General features: G+C 38.2%; 1 protein-coding gene across 1 annotated transcript in view; it reads left to right on the forward strand.

Annotated features, from left to right (window-relative positions):
• The window catches only part of BBS9 (Bardet-Biedl syndrome 9), a 527217-nt gene that overhangs the window by 415000 nt on the left and 89558 nt on the right, over positions 1-22659 (forward strand). The window contains exon 19 of the mRNA XM_011966349.1: positions 9608-9790. Within this exon, the coding sequence (XP_011821739.1) occupies positions 9608-9790 (183 nt within the window). The remainder of the gene's footprint in view (positions 1-9607; positions 9791-22659) is intronic.

Below are 22659 nucleotides of genomic sequence, written 5' to 3' on the forward strand. Positions count from 1 at the left end.
CAAAGTCTGTATTCCAACACTGCCTACCTTTTATATTCTTCTCAGCAGAACATTAAAAAAGAAAAAAAGAGTTGTGCTATATATATTATAAAGAAATTTCTCAGAAATAATTTGTTTTTCTAAAACCGTTTTTATGTGCATTCTCAAGGCATTTTGCAAGTGTGGATTGGTGTCCGGGAAAATTGTAATCATAGACCAGAAAAACCATTGTGACTTCTAAGAGTCACACGATCATACCTTAGTGTTTTGAAGGATCAGGTAGTTTAGCTCATTAGCAGGTCTCTTTTTATGAAGACAAATGATTTTTGCGACTGAAGTTTTTTACTGAATGGGTACACTTTTGCAGTTGTCTTAATGGCTACCCAAAATGATACTATGATTAAAAATGTATTCTGGGCCGGGCGCGGTGGCTCACGCCTGTAATCTCAGCACTTTGAGAGGTTGAGGCAGGCAGATCACGACGTCGGGAGTTTGAGACCAGCCTGATCAACATGTTGAAACTCTGTCTCTATTAAAAATACAAAAAATTAGCCAGGTGTGGTGGTGGGTGCCTGTAATCCCAGCTACTCAGGAGGCTGAGGCAGGAGAATCACTTGAACCCGGGAGGTGGAGGTTGCAGTGAGCTGAGATCACGACATTGCACTCCAGCCTGGGCAACAGAACGAGACTCCATCTCAAAAAAAAAAAAAAACAAAAAAAAACCACAAAGTATTCTGATCCTGGTTTTGTTTTGCAAATTTAAGCTAAATGCATGTTAAAGGGGAATCTCAGGTTTTCTTTCCCATGTGAAGTGCAATAGAATGAAATCCAGTTCACTGTCCTATTAATACAAAATAATATGGTAGCAAAAACAGCTAAGAATTAGATTCTTGCTATGCCTTCAAAGTAAAAGCCTCAGGATTCTCTTTTATGTAGTCATAAGTTCAGCACAGAGGTAATGAATTCATGTAGGTAATGAATGGATTAGTTATAAGCTTACTACCCAAATGCTTCTTACATGCCTGTCTGGCATTTAAATCATCTCCATGCCATTTCTTTTTCATTTTGAGCCCTATTTCATCGTTTTTGGTAAAAGAACAATTCTTTTGGATACAAATTGGATCATTTCATCCAAAGTAAAAGCTTAGCCCTGGTAAAATCTTTTCTTTTTCCTTATTGCAAACCCTTTGCCATGTTGGAATCTGTAGCAAATGCCATCACAAACAACATTGTTGAGAGGGAAGTATGCCCTATTTCTTGTCTGCTTCCAATTCTCTCTTAGACTGAGTATGCGCCTTTCCACCCAAAGGGCTGCCATCTGAAAAATAAATTCATTTCAGCAGTCATTAGAGCTGTCTGTTTGGTGTTTAGGAAGCTCTGGCTAAAGGTGACCTGGAGCAATTTTTTAAAAAGTAGATGACAGATATATTGAGGTAGGTCTGTTGTTTCCATGTGACATCACTTGGGTTCCATTCAGATTGGGAGCCTGACAGTGCCTGATTCAGTGTGTCCAGGATTTAAGAAGCCGAAAAAATATAGTTGCACTGTATCTTTAAGTGGACTGACTTTGAAGTTCATCAATTTACCCAGCATTTATGGGACACCCAATGTGTACTTCGTACTGGAAAATTGTGGTCATGTTGGGGTCTTACCAGTTGATATTTTTACACTGGAATTTTCTGGGGTTTTTGAACTTGAGTTTTGATTTTCTATGGCTTTTCATGGTGTACTTGAGAAACATTTTATTCAAATCACCAAATTTTCTAACATTTTCAGTAAGGTATAAAAGAAGAACAAGCAACGTCTGGCTCCCTAAGTTAACAAGCCTCAGAGGATTTCTAGAGAACAAGTCATACCAGGCAAAGTTTTGTGTCTGTGTGTGCTTGTTTTAATAGTATTGCTAAAGGAGTGGATAAAGGGAAATCCAACGTTGAGTAACTTACAAGCTTTTAATCAGGCTTTGAAACTTGATTAAACTTAGCTGTAAAATGAACACTGTTTCATTGAGTGACCACAGCGTGAGGGTCAGGGTACAGTGCAGGGTGATCAGCTATCCTGCCTAACTTTGGGAGGTAGTAGTTGGTAGATTGCCTCAAGCAGAAGAGTCTTTCTTTTTCAATGTCATTATTAATCTAATAGAAAAAGCAGAATTTTCCTGGTGTTACTAAACTGAAATGAACCCTAAACTATAGACAATCTTAAGAAATAGTAACCAGGAGCCCAACCAATTAGAAATGAACAGCACGGATGTTCACTAGCTTTTACTGAGTATTGTCTTGTAGGTGAGAAAACTAAGTTTGAGGGAGGTGAGGTAACTAGCCAAAAGTTGTACAGCTAATAAGTAGCATTACCAGTAGTCATAGTTAGATGTGGTTGACTCCAGAGTCACATGGTTATTCCATCATCCTTAAGGTAATTAAGCCCTAGTTGCAATACGGTATGGCCATTAATATATCAAAATTGTTGCCTAAGTAAAGATGTCTTTGTGTTTATTTATTTACCTTACAGGAATTATACTTGCAAAGTATCTTTTGTTCTTTTACTATTTTCACAGCTTTATTGAGATATTATTTACATATATTACAATTCAGTCATTTAAAGAGTATACGTCAATGATTTTTAGTGTTATTCACAGGGTTGTGCCACGATTACCATAGTCTAATTTTAGAACATTTTAACACCTCCTAAAAGATACCGAACACCCATTAGCTGTCACTTCCCATTCCTCCTATTTACCACCTACCCCCAGCCCTAAGCAACTATTAATCTACTTTCTGTGTTTACAGATTTACCTATTCTGGGTATTTTGTGCAAATGAAATCATACAATATGTGTTCCTTTGTCACAGGCTTCTTTCGTTTAGTATAACATTTTCGAGATTCATCCATTTTGTAGCATGTATAAGTACTTGGTTTCTTTTTATGGCTGAACAATATTTCATTATATGAATATGCCACATTTGTTTATCCATTTGTCTGTTGATGGACATTTGAGTTGTTTCTACTTTTTGGCTATTATAAGTAATGCTGCTATAACTATTCATGAGCAAGTTTTTAAATGGACATGTTTTTCATTTCTCTTGGGCGTATACCTAGAAGTGGAATTTCTGGGTCATATGGTAACTCTATGTTTAACTTTTTGAGGAGTTGCCAGCCTGTTTAGCATAGAAGCTGTACTGTATTATATTTCCACCAGCAATGTACATGGGTTCCAATTTCTCCACATCCTTGCCAGCACTTGTTATTGTCCGTCTTTTTACCCCTCTCATTTAATTTTCATAATCCTATGAATTAGCTAAAGAAAAATATTCATAATGCTCTTTTATAGATAAAACCCCCAAGTCAACAAGAATCCTATTATGTGTGCAAATAGAGGGGAAGAAGTGGCATGGATAATTCAAAACAACACATCATCCAAAAGTAATTTAAAATTTTTTGAATCAGACACTTATAGCTGTGCTGGATGTTAGAGATCATGTTTCCTACATTTTAAAGGTGATGAAACTAGAGCCCAGAAAATGGAAGTAAATGATGAACACTGACATAAAACTGCTTGGTAGCAAAGCCAGGACTAGAAGCTCCATATCCTTGATTCCCAGGACATTGCCTGTTCCAGCACAGCCTATTGCATTCTTCCCTAGGGGATGTATAAATTCGTCCATATCACAAGAATGTCATTTTCTTAACTCATTCATCTATCAGGTATTGGAAGATCAACAAAGCTGAAACCTCCCATTGGGGAGCTCTTGGTAGAATTAGTTTCACATATTGCACATGATGAGACTGATATATAGGCAGAAGGTTAATGCAGGCAGTGCTTCATAGTAATGTTTCTTGGGTCAGATTGCTTGTATATGAATTCTGGCTCTACTGCTTACTGTTTGACACTTTCTGTACTTCTCTGGTCTTGTTTTTAAAATGGGAGCAATGACAGTATATACCTCACAGTATTTTTTTAGAATTAAATGAGATTATTTCTGTAAAGAGGTTAGGACAGTCCCTGGCTCCTAGATAGCCCTCAATAACTGTTGACAATTATTATTACAAAACATTAACCTGCTCAGACCACTGAAAACGTTGTAATGTGAGATTTTATAGAAAATAAATGAATCATCCCTTTGAAAAAAGTAGCTTCACTAAAGGAGTTGGCATAGAAAATGTCTGTTTTCTAAAATCTTCGTATTTTTGAGCTATATGGAACATAATAAAATTCTCTTTGTTAAGGAAAAACCTTAGTATGTTAACTTCCCATTCTTACAAGTTATGAACGAATTTCCTTTATAATGTAACTTTGGGCAGTACCACGCAACTTTGTGCAGAAACCAGGCAATTCGCATGGACCTCATGTGTAAAGCTGCAGCAATAGGAAAGCATAACTAAAGCACATATGCCTATCGTGGAAGTAATATATTAGTAGTGTTCTTCCTTAGTATCTTTGCTTAATTATCAAGATGAAAATTCACTGGATTATTTTATGAGGCTGAATGTATAATTTGTACATTAGTTTATATTATGTGGCTGAATGTATCATTGGTATATTGGTGTAGAAGAAAGGGCACCCAGTAGGAAATCAGAAGACAGAATTAGAATCCTAGCCCTTCTCTTCCCTTATTTATGACCACAGGCAGTGTGTTTAAATGTCTGTAAGCTTCTGTTTCCTCATCGGGAAGTAGGGGGAGAGGGGATCAGCAGTTCCTATATCAGAGGGTTGTCATGAGGACCACATGATAATCTGGGTATGACAGCCCTGCACACAGTGCCTGGCCCACAATCAGTCCTCAGGAAATGACAGCTAAACAATGTAGTGTTTAGGCAGTGGTAGTGCCACACGTGAAATTTGGAGGCAGATTCAATGGTAAGTTTAGGTGAAGAAATTGGACGTGTCCGTGTTCACACAGTATGATTCATGTCTACTCTGCTGTTGCTGCTGCTGCTTTCCTGTAACCAATTTTAGAGCCTATCTTGGCAGCTGGAAGTATTTGGGATTAATTTCACACTCACTTTATGAGTTGAGCGTTTTCCTGCAAGCAGCTCCCTGGGCCTCTGCCTCATTACTTTGGCATCAACTGATATGGCAGTTGGACAGAGATGTCCTTTGGGGTCTCCATTTTATTTGGAAACCTTCAATTTGAAAAAGCAAAGCAAAGGCCATCAACACATTGTGCTTGAGATCGTTAGCATTTATTATTTCCTAGACCCCTCCCTTTCTGTAGTTCAGTTGAACACTAGGGAACACACATCTTGCTCAGCCAGTGATGCACCCTGAAAAATTGCTCTCCCTCAAATTTAAGTCCTAGCAGGTGGTTGGCCTCATTTCTCAGTTCCAGGTGAGCGTCGAGATCTTCTAGGCCTTGGTCTCAGAGATCTGAATCCTGATGGGTGTAGTTTTTCCAGCTCTTTTTACTATGTTAATTCTGTTAAATTCATTTGGCTCTTATGGGGAACACAGTAAACCTGGCTGTTACGTGTAAAACTAAATTGAGAACATGGAGATCTGTTTAGTATTTCATGCTGGCCAGTAGGTCAGGAAGATTTTCCTTGGGGGTAATTTACATAAGGAATTGTTTATCCCATTTCTTTCCAGTTTCTGTGACCATTTGGGGATAGCAGACTCTTTCCACAATGCACAGGAATATATCCAATGAGACTGAGGCTTAGACGACGCTTCTCTCCAATTGATATATTTTGGGCCTTGCTCAGGAAAGATCCTGTGGCTTGGGCTGCTGTCTCACTGAGAAGTCATTCTTCCATCACAGCTGTGTTTAGCAAGTTGGGTGGGTCCATGAACTGACATGTTGTTGCACTTAGTGAGGATTTTCCCTTGATAGTGAGGAACGTGCGTAAAAGCATCCTTTAAGTCCAGAAAATGCCCCAAATTTTTGTTATGCTCTGATAGCTGCTTAGAGTGCAGCCTCCATCAAGTAACACCCAGAGTCAAAATACTTTGTGGCTCCCCAGTGCCTACAGAGTTAAGTGCATGCTTTCACTGTGACATTTTGGTTTCTCTACAACAGTGCCCAGCTTACCTTTTTAATGTCATCAAACACTGTGCCTAAACTGGCCTTATTCAATATCTATTCTTTTTTTTTTTTTTTCCTGAGATGGAGTCTCACTCTGTCGCCAGGCTGGAGTGCAGTGGCATAATCTCGGCTCACTGCAACCTCTGACTCCCTGGTTCAAGTGATTCTCCTGCCTCAGCCTCCCGAGTAGCTGGGATTACAGGCACACGCCACCATGCCCAGCTAATTTTTGTATTTTTAGTAGAGACGGGGTTTCACCATGTTGGCTAGGCTGGTCTCGAATGCCTGAGCTCGTGATCCGCCCACCTTGGCCTCCCAAAGTGCTGGGATTACAGGCATGAGTCACTGCACCCAGCCTTCAACATCTATTCTTAGGACAAATTGCAGATACCTCTTCTCACTGGTGTGCTAGTAAATAGTTAACAAGAGACTTTCTGGGGAAGAAGGGGAAGGGTAGGAAGACTGACTTTGTAACTTTTGTGGATTTTCATGTAGTAAATACTTCCACCATGGCTGATTTCAGGCTACCAGTGTGAGGTCCGTGAATGCAGAGTTGGGAAGAAATGTAAACCGTAGCCCATTGCAAAGTGTTTCCAACATATGGATACAATAGGCCCAAATAACCTCAAGAGACCAGATAATAATAGGAAGTAATGAATGTTGAGTATTTATTACCTTTGTTTTAAATATAATTTATTTAGTTTTAAGTTTATGTGATTTAATTGTTAGTAATGGCCATGTGTAACAGCTGGCTTGCAAAATTTCTGAAAACTGAACAATAGGTTCTTTCTCCTGATGTGGGAGGAGCTGACTGAGCTAGTTCTGGCATACCACTGCTTCTTTCTCTACCTCTTCCTTCCTAAGGCCCCCTACACTCAGCTAGTAGTAGTATGCCCATCTCTGAACCTACAACGTGCATAAGGTCCCAAACAAGATTTGGAGTGAGACAGACTCCGAAGTTTGAATCCTGTTCTTTCATCTATTAGGTGATGGTCAGGCTGATTACTTATTTTGTGGATCCCAGTGCAAAATGAAAATGAGGGGCCCTTGTTCAACAGGCAGGAAGAAAGGGCTGCTAAAACAACCACTAAAATACAAAGCTTTTTGTTTTCTTCAGTACTCTCTCTTTCACAGCTTCTGATGGTGTTTTCTTATTTTCTTTTTAGTAGCTTTCTAAGTAAGAAAAACCTAAAATTTTGAATAATTAGCATGAATTTTACCATTAATCGTTATATTAATGCAGTTTTAAATGTAAGTATGATTCCTCTGCACCTGTGCATGCTCTATTGCCCCATCAATTTTACTTGCAAAATGCAAGCTCAAAAATAAAATTATTAAGAATTTCAAGGCAGAGACAGCAGAGCATTAAACAAGTTCGGGCCCGTCAAAGCTCGAGCACAGTTTGCACACCCTGCGTACAGTCCTGAGCAAATACCTTATATTTCCTGAGCCTCAGAGTTCTCATCTGTGAAAGAAAATGTCAACTAAGTTGCAGGGGAGATGTGAGGATTGAAGACACTGATACCTGTATGGCACAGGGCAGAATGCTTGGCCTGTGGCCTATGTTCAATTATTTGGAGGGATAGTTATTCACATAATAATCGCAATGTTAGTGGAATTCTCCTTTATAGCCTATAGGGTCTTCCTTATGTGGTCAATATTTGCCTCCTTGACCTATTTTCCTTTCTCTATTACAAACTCTTTGAAGGTGGAGATTAGATCTGTCACCATTGAATTCCCTACAGTACTTCCCGCAAATTCTTGCACATATCTGGCATTCAGTGGGTGTTTATGACCTTGATCCTTGTATGATTTGGACTTTTTGACAATAAGCATCTGCGTCATAATGTGATGGCCCCACAATGAGGCTTAATTGGTAACATTCACAGGAAGAAAAAGAGTATAAACTCAGACTTTAACAGGAGTCCATTGGAATCACGGTGGGGGTGGGGGAGGAACACGATTCCAGGTGTTTTGGTTTAAGGAAAGTGGGCTCTTACCATCTCTTCAAGGGGACTTCTTGAAGTAATGGGGAAGGGATGAGTTCCAAGCTCCGTTTGAGTAAAAGAGGCCCCAGGGATATTAACTCTGGCCCACAGTAATCCGTCCCTTTGCTAACTTCTTTCACACTTACTTTCTGTTCTGCACAATTAGGACATTATTATAGTAATGTTTCTTCCCACTAATTGGTTGTGTATGTATGTTTTCTTTCCAGCAAAGTATAAGATCCTTGTGGACTGTAAGATACTGTGTACTTCTTTTGAATGTAATTGGGAAGTAGCACAGTACTAGGCGCATAGCAAGTAATGCACTTTACGTTATGGTAGTCTTCATTTAAACTCCCATGCCTCCCTGTAGAGCTAAATGTGAATTGTGATTGCCTTTTATAACTCCTGCAAGTCCTCAGCCAAGTGGCAAAGAATCTTGGTCACCCCAGCGATTTCAAGCAAGGACCTTCAGTTGCTCTGTCTACATCCCTTTTCTAGTATCTCCGAGACACTCTGAGGGCTCTTTCTGTACAGCCCCTCTCCCAACATGGAATTTGGGAGACCACACAGCTGTACATTCTACTTGTTTGAATGATGATTTTTTAACAAGCCCTTTGAGCCCGTGTCAATAAATCATGAAATATCACCAAATGGATCCTCTGCACCAGACTTCTGAGACTCATCTGAACTCCAGTCTCCCAAGCTGGTGGGGGCTTGTAGAAAGGAGCTCATATGGCCCTGGCTTTTACTAATGCTGTTCTGGGGACTGTCAGACGCCTTGAGCCTCTGCGGCAGTCAGTTCATTACTTTTAATGAGCACAGAATTCACCAAGACATTAAACTAAAATAAAACACCAATGGGCAGTTTTGAATGTTTCATCCAATTGTTGCTTTAGTTCTTTTTTCCACAGGATTATTCAAAAGGATGAAAAAAAGTCAATTCTACTCACTCCTGCCAATTTTATCCTAAGTAGATTTGGCATTGAAAAGCTAACACACCCTGAACTTTTTTTTTTTTCTTTCAGGTCCCCGTGGGCTGGTGCCTGACATTTGTGTTAAAAATGACATTACTCAACTGGTCAAATGTTTGAACATTATCTACCTTTTAAATATAATAAAGAAATATTAGATATCCCATTACCATGTAGCATCTAAAGACTAATATTAGAGGAAGACAATGTTCTGAAAAAAGTGTAATGAAGTTATTTTGAACTACAAGGCAAATGCAATTATTCTTCTGAGAATGTTTAAACTGATTAATCTATGTGGCGGTAATAAAGACTGTGATAACTTTATTCGAGGTTACTTATATTACCATATATTGAAGAAGGTCAATAGATGGCAAAGCAGACACTGAACCCTGTTCCTGCTAAGCTTATTTCGTGGATATTTTCCACTTCTGGCCATATAGATTTGGAATTACTGTGGGCATGTTTTTTTTTTTTAAAGAAGGAAGTGAGCAGATGAATGATAACTCTTTTATTACTCAACATAGCTTGTGTTTGTGGAAGACAAAGTTGATCAAGTTGTGTTAAAGAAAAACAAAAGTGTGCCAGACGTAATTTGTTGAGGGCTCAAGAATTGTGAAATTATCCCTAACCAAAGTTTGTAATATCTGCAGGTAATCGCTCTAGCAGATGCAGTGGAGGAAAACCAAGGCAATCTGTTCCAGTCATTCACCAGGCTGAAGAGTGCCACCCATTTGGTGATTCTGCTGATCGGGCTGTGGCAGAAGCTTAGTGCTGACCAGGTTGCGATTCTGGAAGCGGCATTTCTGCCGCTACAAGAAGACACTCAAGAATTGGTAAGGACCTGGAAGCCTATGGTGGGAACAGCCAGCATTATTGAAGTTTCAGTTTTAGGAAGATATCACATGGCTATCAGGTTTTCTAAGGTATCAAATAAGGGTTTGATTTTTTACAAAAATGCTGTTTTCCTTGTCTTTAAACCATAGTACAAATGTCAAACAAAGGCCTTTTTCTGTAGAGCTATTTTAAGAATAGGTATATAGTCAATTTTTATGTGGTCCAGTCTACTTTTTATGTGTTCTTCAATCACTTAGAGGCCAGGGAAACAGTCATTTGACAGTCTGGATGACGGCAGTAACCTTCAGATTAGCTAATCCTTTCCTTTTTCGCCAGAGAAAACACTTCGGCCATTTTAATTTGCTCAACCTTCTTAAATTTAAGTGTCACTTCAAAGGTTAGAGAGAATGGAGATAGCCTCGCTAAAACTGATGTGAATAGTTCCTTACATTTATAGAGTTCTTTATGTGTAGTTTATAAACTGTTTTACCCTTAATCCTAGAATAGGCAGTTTAGATTGAAAAGAGAAAAAATGAGGGTAGTATTTGGCATTTTCAGGAAAGGATTATTTAAATTAAAACATCTGAGATCCTTTGAATTGTAGAGGTATATGTGACCACCACAGGCCATTCTGGGGGACTTTTTGTGTGCTTTTATTTACCAAAAAAAAATACATGTCTCGGAAATTACGAGACCCTTGAACTTAGTTCTTCGTATTGGAGGAAAACATTTCAAGGGGAAATCATTTCAAATCCATTTTAAAACCTAGATTTGAGAACTAAAAATAGTAATAGTAAAACTAACAATTTTTTGAGTGGTTATTAGGTCCCAGGTGTTATTTTAAGTGTTTTGTAAGAATTATTTACTCTTAAGCATGGGCCAATGAGGGAGTTAAAGTACTGTTTCCATCCCCATTTTACCTATGGGAAAATTTAGGCTTTAAGAGTTAAGTACTTTTCTGAAACCCTGGCTGTAGAGCCAGGATTTGGACACAGGTCTGTCTGCCTATATTTTAGTGAACAAGATCATGAATGTAATTTTCAAAACCACAGTTTTATTAGCTGAATTGAATTTTCTACAGTTAGGTCAGATGATTGTCAGATTAAAAAAAGAAAAAGAAGAAGCTATATTTTATGTGCTAACCAAACTGTTAATAAGTAAATTGGAAAAAGTTAGAGTATACATTTTTGGGCTGGGCATGGTGGCTCAAACCTGTAATCTCAGCACTTTGGGAGGCCAAGGTGGGTGGATCACCTGAGGTCAGGAGTTTGAGACCAGCCTGACCAACATGGGGAAACCTCATCTCTACTGAAAATACAAAATTAGCTGGACGTGGTGGCGCATGCCTGTAATCCCAGCTACTCGGGAGACTGAGGCAGGAGAATCGCTTGAACCTGGGAGGCGGAGGTTGCAGTGAGCTGATATCGCGCCACTGCACTCCAGACTGGGGACCGATCTAGACTCTACCTCAAAAAAAAAAAAAAAGAATACACATTTTTGTTTAGTGGTGAATGATATGTTATAAGTTGATTGACAAAATTGCAACTAAAATTGACCTTTGAGAAACTAGAAATGGAGACACAACTGTAATACTAGAAAATAAATAATGGTTAGGATTATATTAATAAGAATGATAGCTGTCACTTATGAACTCAGATTTCGTAGTCAAACAGGTTTGAGTGACTTCATTTATTGGTTCCATCACTTATTGACAAAATCACTGTGGTTCAATTTCTTAACTGTTCTAAATCTCTCTTCTGTAGCTGTAAGATGGAAACAATAATAGGACCTACCCAATAAGTTGTAATAGGAAGTAAATGAGATAATTAAATAGAGTGCTAAAGGTTAGCAATCATTACTAGAAGTGATTTGTACATTTTATGTTTATTATTTATTGTCCTCACTAAAGTCATGCAAGATCAGTTTTGTGTGTGTGTGTGTGTGTGTGTGTGTGTGTGTGTGTTTAGACAGAGTCTTGCTCTGTTGCCCAGATTGGAGTGCAATGGTGCGATCACAGCTCACTGCAACTTCCGCCTCCTGGGTTCAAGCGATTCTCCTGCCTCAGCCTCCCGAGTAGCTGGGATTACAGGCACATGCCACCATGCCCAACTAATTTTTTTGTATTTTTTGTAGAGACAGAGTTTTACCATGTTGGCCAGGCTGTTCTTGAACTCCTGACCTCAAGTGATCCACCTGCCTCGGCCTCCCAAAGTGCTGGGATTACAAGGCATGAACCATCACACCTGGCCCAGTCTTATTAACTTTCCATGGTTATTTGTCCATCTTCACAACTACACTTAAGGGGAATGATAATATCTTACTCCGTTTTGTGTCCTCAGTACCTGGCACAGTGCCTGAGCACAGAGCAGTCAATATTTGTGGTGTAGATGAACGAAGGAAAGGGTGAAAACTAACAAATGGTGACCTCGAAGAATAGATGCAGTGGATGTAATCTGGAGCATGAAGAAGTGAGTCAGGGCCAGCTACGTAATTTGTGGGGCTTAGTGCATAATGAAAACACAGACCTCCTTGTTCAAAAATTAGGGGAAAAGGTGCTAAAGTGCTGTTAAAACAGGTACTAAAAGCAAAGCATTTTTGTTTCTGCGGTGTCTCTCCTGACTTGTCATGGCGTTTTTTATTTGCTATTTTATGTTCTAAGTAAGAAAAATTAAAAATTTAAATTGTTAGTGTGAATTTTACCATTGGTCTTTGTAATGTGCAGTGCCTCTTTGAAATACAAATATGACAGCATTAGACTCATATGCAGAATCAACAAAATTACACAATTTATATTTTGTAGCTTGTACTTACACATGTGTTTTGTTCTTATAGAACTGCGGAATCACTAGACTTAACTTTTTATTTCATTTGTTGATGTGTGCCTATCTTCCTGTGCTCTCTACCTTCAGCTTACTGATGAGAAAGGAAGAGCTGAAAGGGAAAGGAACTATGTATCATTCTTTTTCTTTTCTTCTATGTTATCATTTTCACTGTAAGTGACTCGGTAATAGAGGGGAAGTAACAGGAGTAAGAAAAGATACAATGGGCTTCTTCAGTCATTCCTGTTGCTTTGAACTCTGTTGCCTTCCTTCTTTATTCAAAATGTATCTGGTTGTCATGGAAAGCCTCTCAGGGCTACCAGTGTCCCCACTTAATCAGTCTAGACATAACATGCCGTCCTTTGAGTTGCTTTGAGTCTCCCTGAACCCCTATTCATCACGGGGCCACAGGAATTCAGAGCTCATGGGGCTACATGTGAATGAGGCAGAAAGGAGAAAGGGGGCATGCATACTGCATATATCTTCCCTTTTCATACATGTGCTTCATTGCTCCATCATAGTTCATTTAGGAAACACAAGTTCAGAGGTAAAATTATTAAAAATTTCAAGATGGTGACAACAAAACATTAAACCAGGCAGGGCTGGTAGGTGGTCCTTCTGAGCATGAGCCCCTTTGTGACTGCAGAGCTTGAATGCTCATGAAGCTGGCCCTGAAGCATGGTTAAACTCAAAGGAAGACCTTCCTAGAAATAAATGTTCTAAATGTAGGAATTGGTACCCAGAAGAGATTGTGGTATTTCTTACTTGAGAGATCTTTAAAAAGTCTTATTCATCTGGGAATATATAAGCATGCTTATCCCTGTAGGCAGGTGAATGGACTTAGTCTCTTCTGAAAGTCCCTTTCTACCCTGCCTGTACATTCTCCACTGTCATAGCCCCCAAAACATGTAGAAGAAAATTCTTTCAACTCTCTTCTGAATTTGGTGAGATTAGAAGGTATGTATACTCATTATGTCTTTGGAGTCATTAATGAGACAAGACATTTGATAAAAACATAACTTGGAGAAGAATGAATCAAAAAAGACATTTTAATACTGCTTGTTATGCTCTTCATCTTTAATTAGGTTGTGGTATTCGCTTTGGACTTATACTGTTGAGACAGCTTATACATCTTGAGAAAAAAGGAATCCTTTTTCATTCTTTAAGACATACGCATGCAGTATGTGGTTTTGACATGCTAGTTCACAATCCCCCACATTATGCCTTTAGACCTCACAAATAAATGTTATATGATGGGTATCCCACTGAGATGTGAAAATGAAATATGCAAACCTGAAATAACTTGGAAGAAGGGTGAGGCAGGGAAGAAAGGACTCTCTTACCAGAATGTTGAAAATATATCCCATATTGAAGTTATTATGATACCACAAAAATCTGAATGTAATTTAGATGGTTTGGTTGAGGGTGGATGGCAGAGTACACATGTGAGGGGGAAAACTTTAGACATGTGGACAACATTTTCAGAAGAGCCTCTCAGCTCAAGGTCACATGTCCCCACAAGTATTGAGAGGTGAAAGAAAGTGCTCAGAAGATGTTTTGTTTATGTTTCAGACAGCACTGTATAATGATTTGTTGTTATTTTGATGGCATGTGTTAAAAGGCAGCCAAATGCAATAGCCAACTCTGGGTATTTTCTCTCTAATGACATCAGGTTCACAATGCAAAAATATTTAGAATGTGCTATTGCTAATGAAAAGTAACGTTCTCCACTCTATATTGACAGTATTTTGTTTAAAATGCCGGTTCATTTGGAGCAGAATTAATTGTTGTCTGTGATCTGTCTCTTTAATAATGCCTTTCCATTTTTGTCACTCCTCAATACTATTTTGGGGCAAATAAATGCTGGTATTGCAGACTGTTATAAGTAAATTTTTAAAGGTGCTCAAAGTTATATGTGCCAGATGTCTTTTTGTAGGGATACCCCTTTTCATTATAGAAGAACATTAAATGTTCTATTTGGTGTCTCCTAAAAAAGCTCTTAGCCTCGGTTTCGTTTGATAACCTACTATTGTCCCTACCATCTTCCTGTGATGGTAAAGAAGTGCCATCCAAAATAATGTTCCAGCAGAGTATCAGACTGGCCAATTTTAAAATAAATTGTTTTCATATCTTTCAGATTAGGAGCTGGGGATATTTCAGGGTATTTGAATTCTCAATGCAAAATTTAAACGTGTCTCAATTGACCCTCTGTTTGCTTGAAGTTCTATGGAAAATACTTTATCTACTAAGCCCAGTGAGGGCTGTGCTACTGGTTTGAGTCTGAGAGAGTGTTTAATTGTGATATTACACACATCTCCCTCTAATAATGCTGCACAGAAGCCGAAAGATGCAAAACCATCCATACTTCAGGATGACCTGATAGGACAAATCTCTTTACTCATTTATTCATTCAGTGAATATCTTAGCACATACTACGTTTTAGGCAGTGTTCTAGGCACATAGCATACCTCAGGAAGCAAAACAGACTTAGAGCCAATCCTCTGTGGATTTACTTTAACATTGCAAGCAAACATTCTAGTCCTGTGCTGCCTAATATGATAGCCCCTTGCCATGTGAAATTTAAATACAAAGAAATAAAATTAAGAACACACTGGCTATATTTCAGCTACACAATAGCCACATGTGAATGAGTGGCTACCACACTGGATAGCCCAGATATAGGACATTTCCGTTATTGCAGAAAGTTCTGTTGCATAGCATTGTCAGTCATCAACAGAAAAAACATCTTATCAGTTGAGTTAACCACCTCAGCACATTTTGACACACTAATGAAAGTAGAGTAAGATACTGACATTAAGTTATACCATGGTGTTTGCATTTGCAGTACTTATTTGTGGTATCCTAGGTTCAGCCTGTTCAGATTTGCAATAACCAGACACTTTTAGGAAGAAGAAACTTCTTTGGGGAGATGTATGCATATAAGAGAGGCAAGAAGCTGGCACAAGTGCTGCTGTTACTATTCCCCATGTGGCCTTGGTAAACATTGTAACCATGTTGAATTTTTTTCTGTTGAGCCTGCACATGGTCTCAGAATCCTTTTGAATACAGCATTCTAAGTGGTCACTGTCACTTGGAGTTGGTATGTAGATGAATCCTCTTTGCCCTTCCTGATCTCTGTACAAATCTGCTTCTCATTATCTTAGTAAACAGCTTAAATGACTAAGATTCTTCATTCAGCTTATGGCAAGAGAACAAGGAGGAGCAGTATTGATATTTCCAAACTGCCTGTATCAGACGTCTGTTCTAATATTCATTTATGCTCACCTGACTCCAGAGGAATCTCTAATGAAAAGAGCAATAGTTCACTGATTTGGGGACCTGATTGCGTAGAATCCTAGAGTTGGAAGGAATTGGTTAGCACATTGTTTAGCATTATGCCTGACTATTTCTTTTCTTTTAAAGTACATTCAATGTCTTTAGTAGATATTATCTATAATTTGAAGAAGGAAAGCTTTACTGTGTTCTTAAGGATTTAATAGTTACCTTCCCTAGTACTGAACTTAAAAATCCCCTGGGAAAGTTAGGATGGAAATTTACATCAGTGGGGGAAGGAGACTTGGGCCTTCAGCCTTATTTCTTGATTGATTATCCCTTTTACAAACTGATATGGAAAGAGAAACTTATTTTTAACATGTTCAACGTGGTTCATGTGAGAAAACAGATGTTTATAATAGGAAATGCTATTGTGTGGAGGGAATTATCAAAGCTCGCTTACAAAGTTGAGAGACTTTTACGTCATAGGTCAGATTTGATGTAAGGGCCATTGTGCTTGCTGTCTGGGTTGAGTGATGACTGCAATGGCTAATCATTGCCATTATTAATGACCTCTTCTTAAAAGGCAAACAAAAGGAGGAAGTCTGGTGTCAGTATTAAGTCTGCCTTTGTGACTGTTAAAGTATCATCCCAATTATAACTGTCTATGGGAACATAGTGCAGAAAGTAAATATTTTGGTAATTCCCATGATCTTAGCCAGCAAGATAAACATGAAAGAACTAGTTTCATGTTATAATGACCACATACCCTGTGTTGCTGCTAGTGAGATGCAACTGATATTACTTAATTGTATAATATTCTGTCTCACTACAGTTGAGTATATCTTAGAGCCTTTTTGATGGTTTTCTTGCTGTTTTGAAAAAGTGAAATAGTTGAAGTACTGTAGAATATAGTATAGGATAGAAGTCAAGTAGAATACAATGCATAAATTTTGATGTGTAATTTTAAAAACTTTCTTTACATCAAATATTGAAGGGTGCTTTAATGGACACATTTGCTATTTATGCGTTTTAAAATAAGGAGACTAAATAACCAAATAAAGCATTAATTGAAGTGTCACTTTCTCTGTATGCCTTTTCAAATCCTCCGTGAAATAAAGTAGGATTTAAATGTGAATAGTGTAATAATTAAATTCAAACAATCACAGTGAGGCAAATAGTGATCATCATCAACTTCATAATGCTTACCAATTTTATTCCTGGCTAGAGGTGTGTTTATATTAATTCAGTTTTCTTAAAATACCTTTCCCTGACCTAGTTTGAGTCTACTAATTACAAAGAGATTATTTTAACGTTTCTGTGACAGTACATTGTTTTAGAAACATATACATGGAAATTGCTGGCCTTCCTTCCTTTAAAAGCAGCACGCCCTCTGTGCTGTGGACCACAACATGTGGCTCTGTGTCTCCCTGCATCTCTGTGTTCAGTTCATCTCCCTGGCCCGCTGTTGTTCATTTGGAAATCTTTCTGGGAAAGCCCCTTGGCTCAGGCCCTGTTTTTGCACCTGAAAACCTTCTGTGTTGGCATCCAAAGTAGCCTTTTTGCCCGTGTCTCTGCATTGGTGTGCCCCCCACATCTTTGCTGGACTCACAGCCCAGTGCTCTCCCATCACACAGCTGTGTACACACTTGACATGGCTCTTTTGGCCCCTGTTCAGATTGAACTCCAGTGCCAGGCATTGAGGACCTTCAGTCACTTGGCTCTACCATATCTGATTTCTAAAGCTCATTTTGTGTGACTCCCCGGCTACCCCCTTCATTCTGGGAAAGGTGAACCATGGGTACACAGCTTCTTCCATCAAGTCAGAGTGAAGAGGGATTTTTTTCTTCGCTTAAAATCGTGTCCTCTCTCTACCCTTCCACATATTCTCTTTAAGAAGTAAATCAATGTTCATTTCCTCCCTCTTTATTCTGGCTTCCCATTCTCTTGTGAATTTCACTTGGAGGGTGTGATACAATTTATTTGTCATTAAATACTCTAAAATTATTTTCTGTACTTGTACTTGTCCTATATTCTAATAAATATAAGGAAATATTCTTCTACATCCCCACAGAATTAAAGCAATTAAACATATAGTTATATACAAGTATTGCTTGATACTCCATTTATTTTCATAATGTCTCACATAATTACAGATGCTTGTCTAACAACTGTGTAGTTTTTAATCAGTTTTTGAAAAGGAAGTGTACTACCTCTGTTTCCACACCCCACCCCTTTTTCTAAGATACTTCAAATATTTTTGGGTTTTATAAGAGCAAAACCTGGTCTCTTCTGTACAGATATTAAAAGATATAGATAGATTATAGTCAAACCACCATAAATAAATATTCATATATATGTTCATTCACATATCCTCATAATTCAAGTCAGTATACACAAAAATTTCCAATCTTAGCAGTGATGAATATGTACAAGTGAAAGCAACTGTTAGGTACCCTTCACCTATATTGAGTTAGCCAAATTTGTTACTATATAGTGCTGACAGACATGAGGTGAAATAGACATACCCACTTATTTCTGATATGGTCTTTCCTGAGAGTCCTCTAAGAAAATGTCAGTCATAAAACAAATCTTATACTTGGCATCAGTCATCTAACTTAATGCGCTAAAAGCAGTAAACTAAAATCCATTTGGTACCATAATGTTTACATTTAGAATTATGAAGCACTGAAAGCAACCTAAAAGCTAATAGTTGAAAAATATGAACTGTGGCATATCAGTTGAACAGAATTAGGTCAGACTGTGGGTTCAAATCCCTTTTGGAACAAATACTTAACTAGCTTTGTGTCCTTAGAAAGTGGTGGAACTCACGGAGTATTGGTATCCTTATCTGTACAGTGGTGAACTAGACTATTCCCCAAGGACTGGTTCTGCTTTGGAGAGGTGAGAGTGGCCATTCGGATTTGATTTCAGGTTGCTTTCTTTTTATATTCTTACTGAACCAGCAAACAAATGGTACAGAAGGGGAACATGATATTAAGAAAGTTAATGAATGTGGTTCTTTAGTACCTTTCTCATCAAGGGGTAACTGGAGTTTGATGGAAAACACCGTCTATACAGAGTGAGGAAATGGCCGTTTCTGAGGTGCTCGGAACCACAGGCTCACCCCTTTCACAGGGTTAGGATAGGAGCTGTTACAGAGGGAATTTCCTGTATTTTAAAAAAGTTAAACAATGGAATCCAGCCTTCGTTAGCTTTGGGTACTGTAAATGATTTACTATAACATAACATCGAGTGAGAAAAATATATAATAAATTTTTTCTCCTTCAATAAGATATGCAAATATATATCCAAATTATATTGCTTACACAAAGTAACTAAAAATGGTTTGTTCTCAATGAGTTAAACTACACATTGAATTTCCCTGGGGTATCTTCACTATCATTTCAGATTCAGGGTTTTGGTGCTTAATTATTGATATCCTTTGGAAGACAATAATAATAACAACAATAATAATACAGTGGTGCTAAATGCTGTAAAAACTGCATTAGGTGCATGACCTCATTTGGCACCGACTTTTCAAAGGTGTGCAGGTTTCACGAGGACACTCTATATATACATCTTAAGGCTTTGTAAGGACTAATTGAGGTAATGTACATGAAGTGCCAAATAATGGTGCCTGGCATGTGACAGGCATCCAAGATTGGTAGTTATTATTGCCACTGTATTTCAACAATAAGATGCCATCTACTCTAAGTTATGGCATTGCTTTGTGAATGAATCAGGGGGAAAAAAAAGCACTGCCAATTAAACTATGACATAATAGTTTTATCACTTAAATTTTTTTATTATTGAAAGAGCTCTCTTAGACGTATTTAGACATAAATTTTATCATACGTTACTCTTGTGCCTGAATAAGAAGAAAGATACAAGCAACATAAATTGAGTAAGGTATCCCTGAAACTTCTTCACATTCCAAGTTTGTTTCCCCTAAATCATGACAGGTCCTTAAACTACAGCTCATTGCTGTGTTTTTCCATGTAGCATTGTCCTGTATACTACAAAGAGCGTTGTTCATGCAGCATTTCTTGAGTGTGCCACTGTTGCCTTCATGATTTCTTTTTTCTGAGCCTCTTACATCCTTTCAAAAACTTTCCTTTTTGACTAAACTCAAAACTTCATTTTTCCTCCTCAGTTGAACTGTATGTTGCCTGAAGTTAAGCGGCCTCTGTCCAAAGTCAGCAAGAAATTTTAGGCAAATTGATGTTTAATGCTCTAACAATAGTCCTACATGATACATTAATTAATTAAACCACATCTGTTTCAGGGATTTGCGTTTTTTTTCCTGACCTTAGTTGTATTGCTTGACTTTGACATAGGATAGTGATCTCTCTGCGTGTCTTTCCATAACAAAACATAACACAGTTTATTCTATCTGGGTGTATTTTCTTGTCTCACATCCTGGAAAGCTTATAGCTTAGCTTTTGCTTTGTGAGAAAATATGAAATTGCTGTCATTCTTCAGTCATGAATGTTTGCCTCACTCAGTTCAACTTTATACTTCTAACTACACTATTTCCATACCTTTCTGTGCACACAGTAACTTTTTTACTCAATGATAAGTCATGGTGTAGTTTTAAAAGATAATTTAAATGGTAATTAATTCAATGAGGAGTATTCACATTGCACACAAGTCAGTGGACATGACATGATATGGACTGCTAAGATAAAGGCTGTACATACTCAGGAAATGAAAACTATAGCATGACCAGAACCTGAAAGCCAGAAGTTGTTATATACCACTGAGTATAAGACACAATCCTACTTCTGGGATGTGGGGGAGAAATGTCCTAGAATTGATGGAACATAGGCCAGGCACGGTGGCTCACACTGGTAATCCCAGCACTTTGGGAGGCCAAGGCAGGTGGATCACGAGGTCAGGAGTTCAAGAGCAGCCTGGCCAAGATGGTGAAACCCCGTCTTTACTAAAAATACAAAAATTAGCTGGGTGCAGTGACAGGCATCTATAATCTCAGCTAATGGGGAGGCTGAGGCAGGAGAATGACTTGAACCCGGGGGTCAGAGGTTGCAGTGAACCAAAATCGTGCCACTACACTCCAGGCTGGGTGACACAGCAAGACTTCATCTCAAAAAAAAAAAAAAAAAAAAGAAAAAAAATTGATGGAACATGTTTGTAAGCACAGAGTAAAGAAATGATCATTGTAGTCTTTTTTATTAAGAGGGAATTTATGAGTGGTTTGAATTGGGCATAGGAAGTCATAGAAAAAGGCAAGTCCATGACTTCCCATCTTGGAATAGGTGTTTTTGACTAGAAGCACATTTCATATACAGTAAATAGGGAAAGTCTTACCAGTTGCTGCTTTTTGAAGAAAAAGCCATGTATAAACAGTGAGAAGTAATGAAGATTGAGTATCTATTGGTATCATTTTAAATGTGGTCTATTGCATAACATAGGAAATTTAGGTTAAGATCTCACTGATAAGTAGTTTGTGAGAACTGAGTGAACACAGATCTTCTCACCCACAGCAATGAATAAGAATTTGTGGGTGAAGTCACTAACAGTGTTAACAGGAATATGTTTCATTTCTTGCATTTGGAATGGTGAAACTCCCCAGCTGCCTGAGAAATAAAAATCTAACTTGTATTGTTTAACAGCAGTTGTTAGTTCTTTTCTAACCTATTGGGTCTGAATTCAAGGTCATAAACATTGGTTAGCAGTCTTAGAACTAAGTCCAGTGAATTTCACTAACTAAATTTCTCTATTTTGTAAAGAAAATGGGAGAAGAGTTAAACACACACCCAAATAAGATATGCCAAGGAATGTAAGAAAATTAACTTTTATTGAGCATTATTATGGGCTAGGCATTGATCAAGGACTTTTCATCTGTTATTTCATTTAATCCTCACTATGCCCCTTTGAAGTAGGCCGTGGTAGCACATGCTGTGCATGTCCCATACCTATCTCTTAACCTCTCACCATTCCTGAATGCTTCCACCTGCTCAACACCTGCAGTTTTTGCCTGAGGACTATCCCTGTTTGGCAGAGGCTACATAGCCACCATGCTCAGCCAATGACTGATAGACTTAGTAGATTAATACCCAGGTTCCCTCATCCTTTATGCGGGTAACTGTGAGAGTTATGTTATACACCATCCCCCAGAGTTCTCTGGCAGGAGTGAGCACCAGTTGCCGCTCAACAGCATACCCTTTATTGCTTTTTCTCCACTGTTCATCACACTTCGCCACTCCCCATTGGCGCTTCTTGGCTCCGCTCTCAAGTCAACTACTTGTGCTTTTATCTTTGTTCCAATTTATAAATGAGGAAATAAGTCCAAGGCCACACATCTAGAAAATAACAGAGGCAAGATTTGAACCCAAATTAAGGGGCCTCACAAAAATGAACAGTCTGACACAATGGAGTAACTTTGGACCAAGTGATCAAAGTGAATTTTTACTCTTCTCCAATCTATTTCACAAGGATAAATGTAGATTTATATTTTATAGTTATATGTGTCTGTGCTCAAGCCTATACCAGAAAATGCTGGCAAATTTAATCAACTTGTGGCTTGCTTCATATAACACTAAAATGAACTCAAGCTATATAATTAATTTTTGTACAAAACTGTTGGGAAAGTTTTATATTATTTATATTTACATTATTGTATAGACCTTTCTGTCTGAATAACTTTTATCTGACAAATAATTCTTCATATTGTTCTAGGATGGGGGCTAGTGCATGAGAGCTAAAACAAATAATCGCTAAAGCACTTTACTTCTCTAAGTACATTCCATTTT

This window comes from Mandrillus leucophaeus, unplaced genomic scaffold (genome assembly GCF_000951045.1).
Source record: "Mandrillus leucophaeus isolate KB7577 unplaced genomic scaffold, Mleu.le_1.0 Scaffold757, whole genome shotgun sequence".
In the NCBI taxonomy this organism is placed as follows: Eukaryota; Metazoa; Chordata; class Mammalia; order Primates; family Cercopithecidae; genus Mandrillus; species Mandrillus leucophaeus.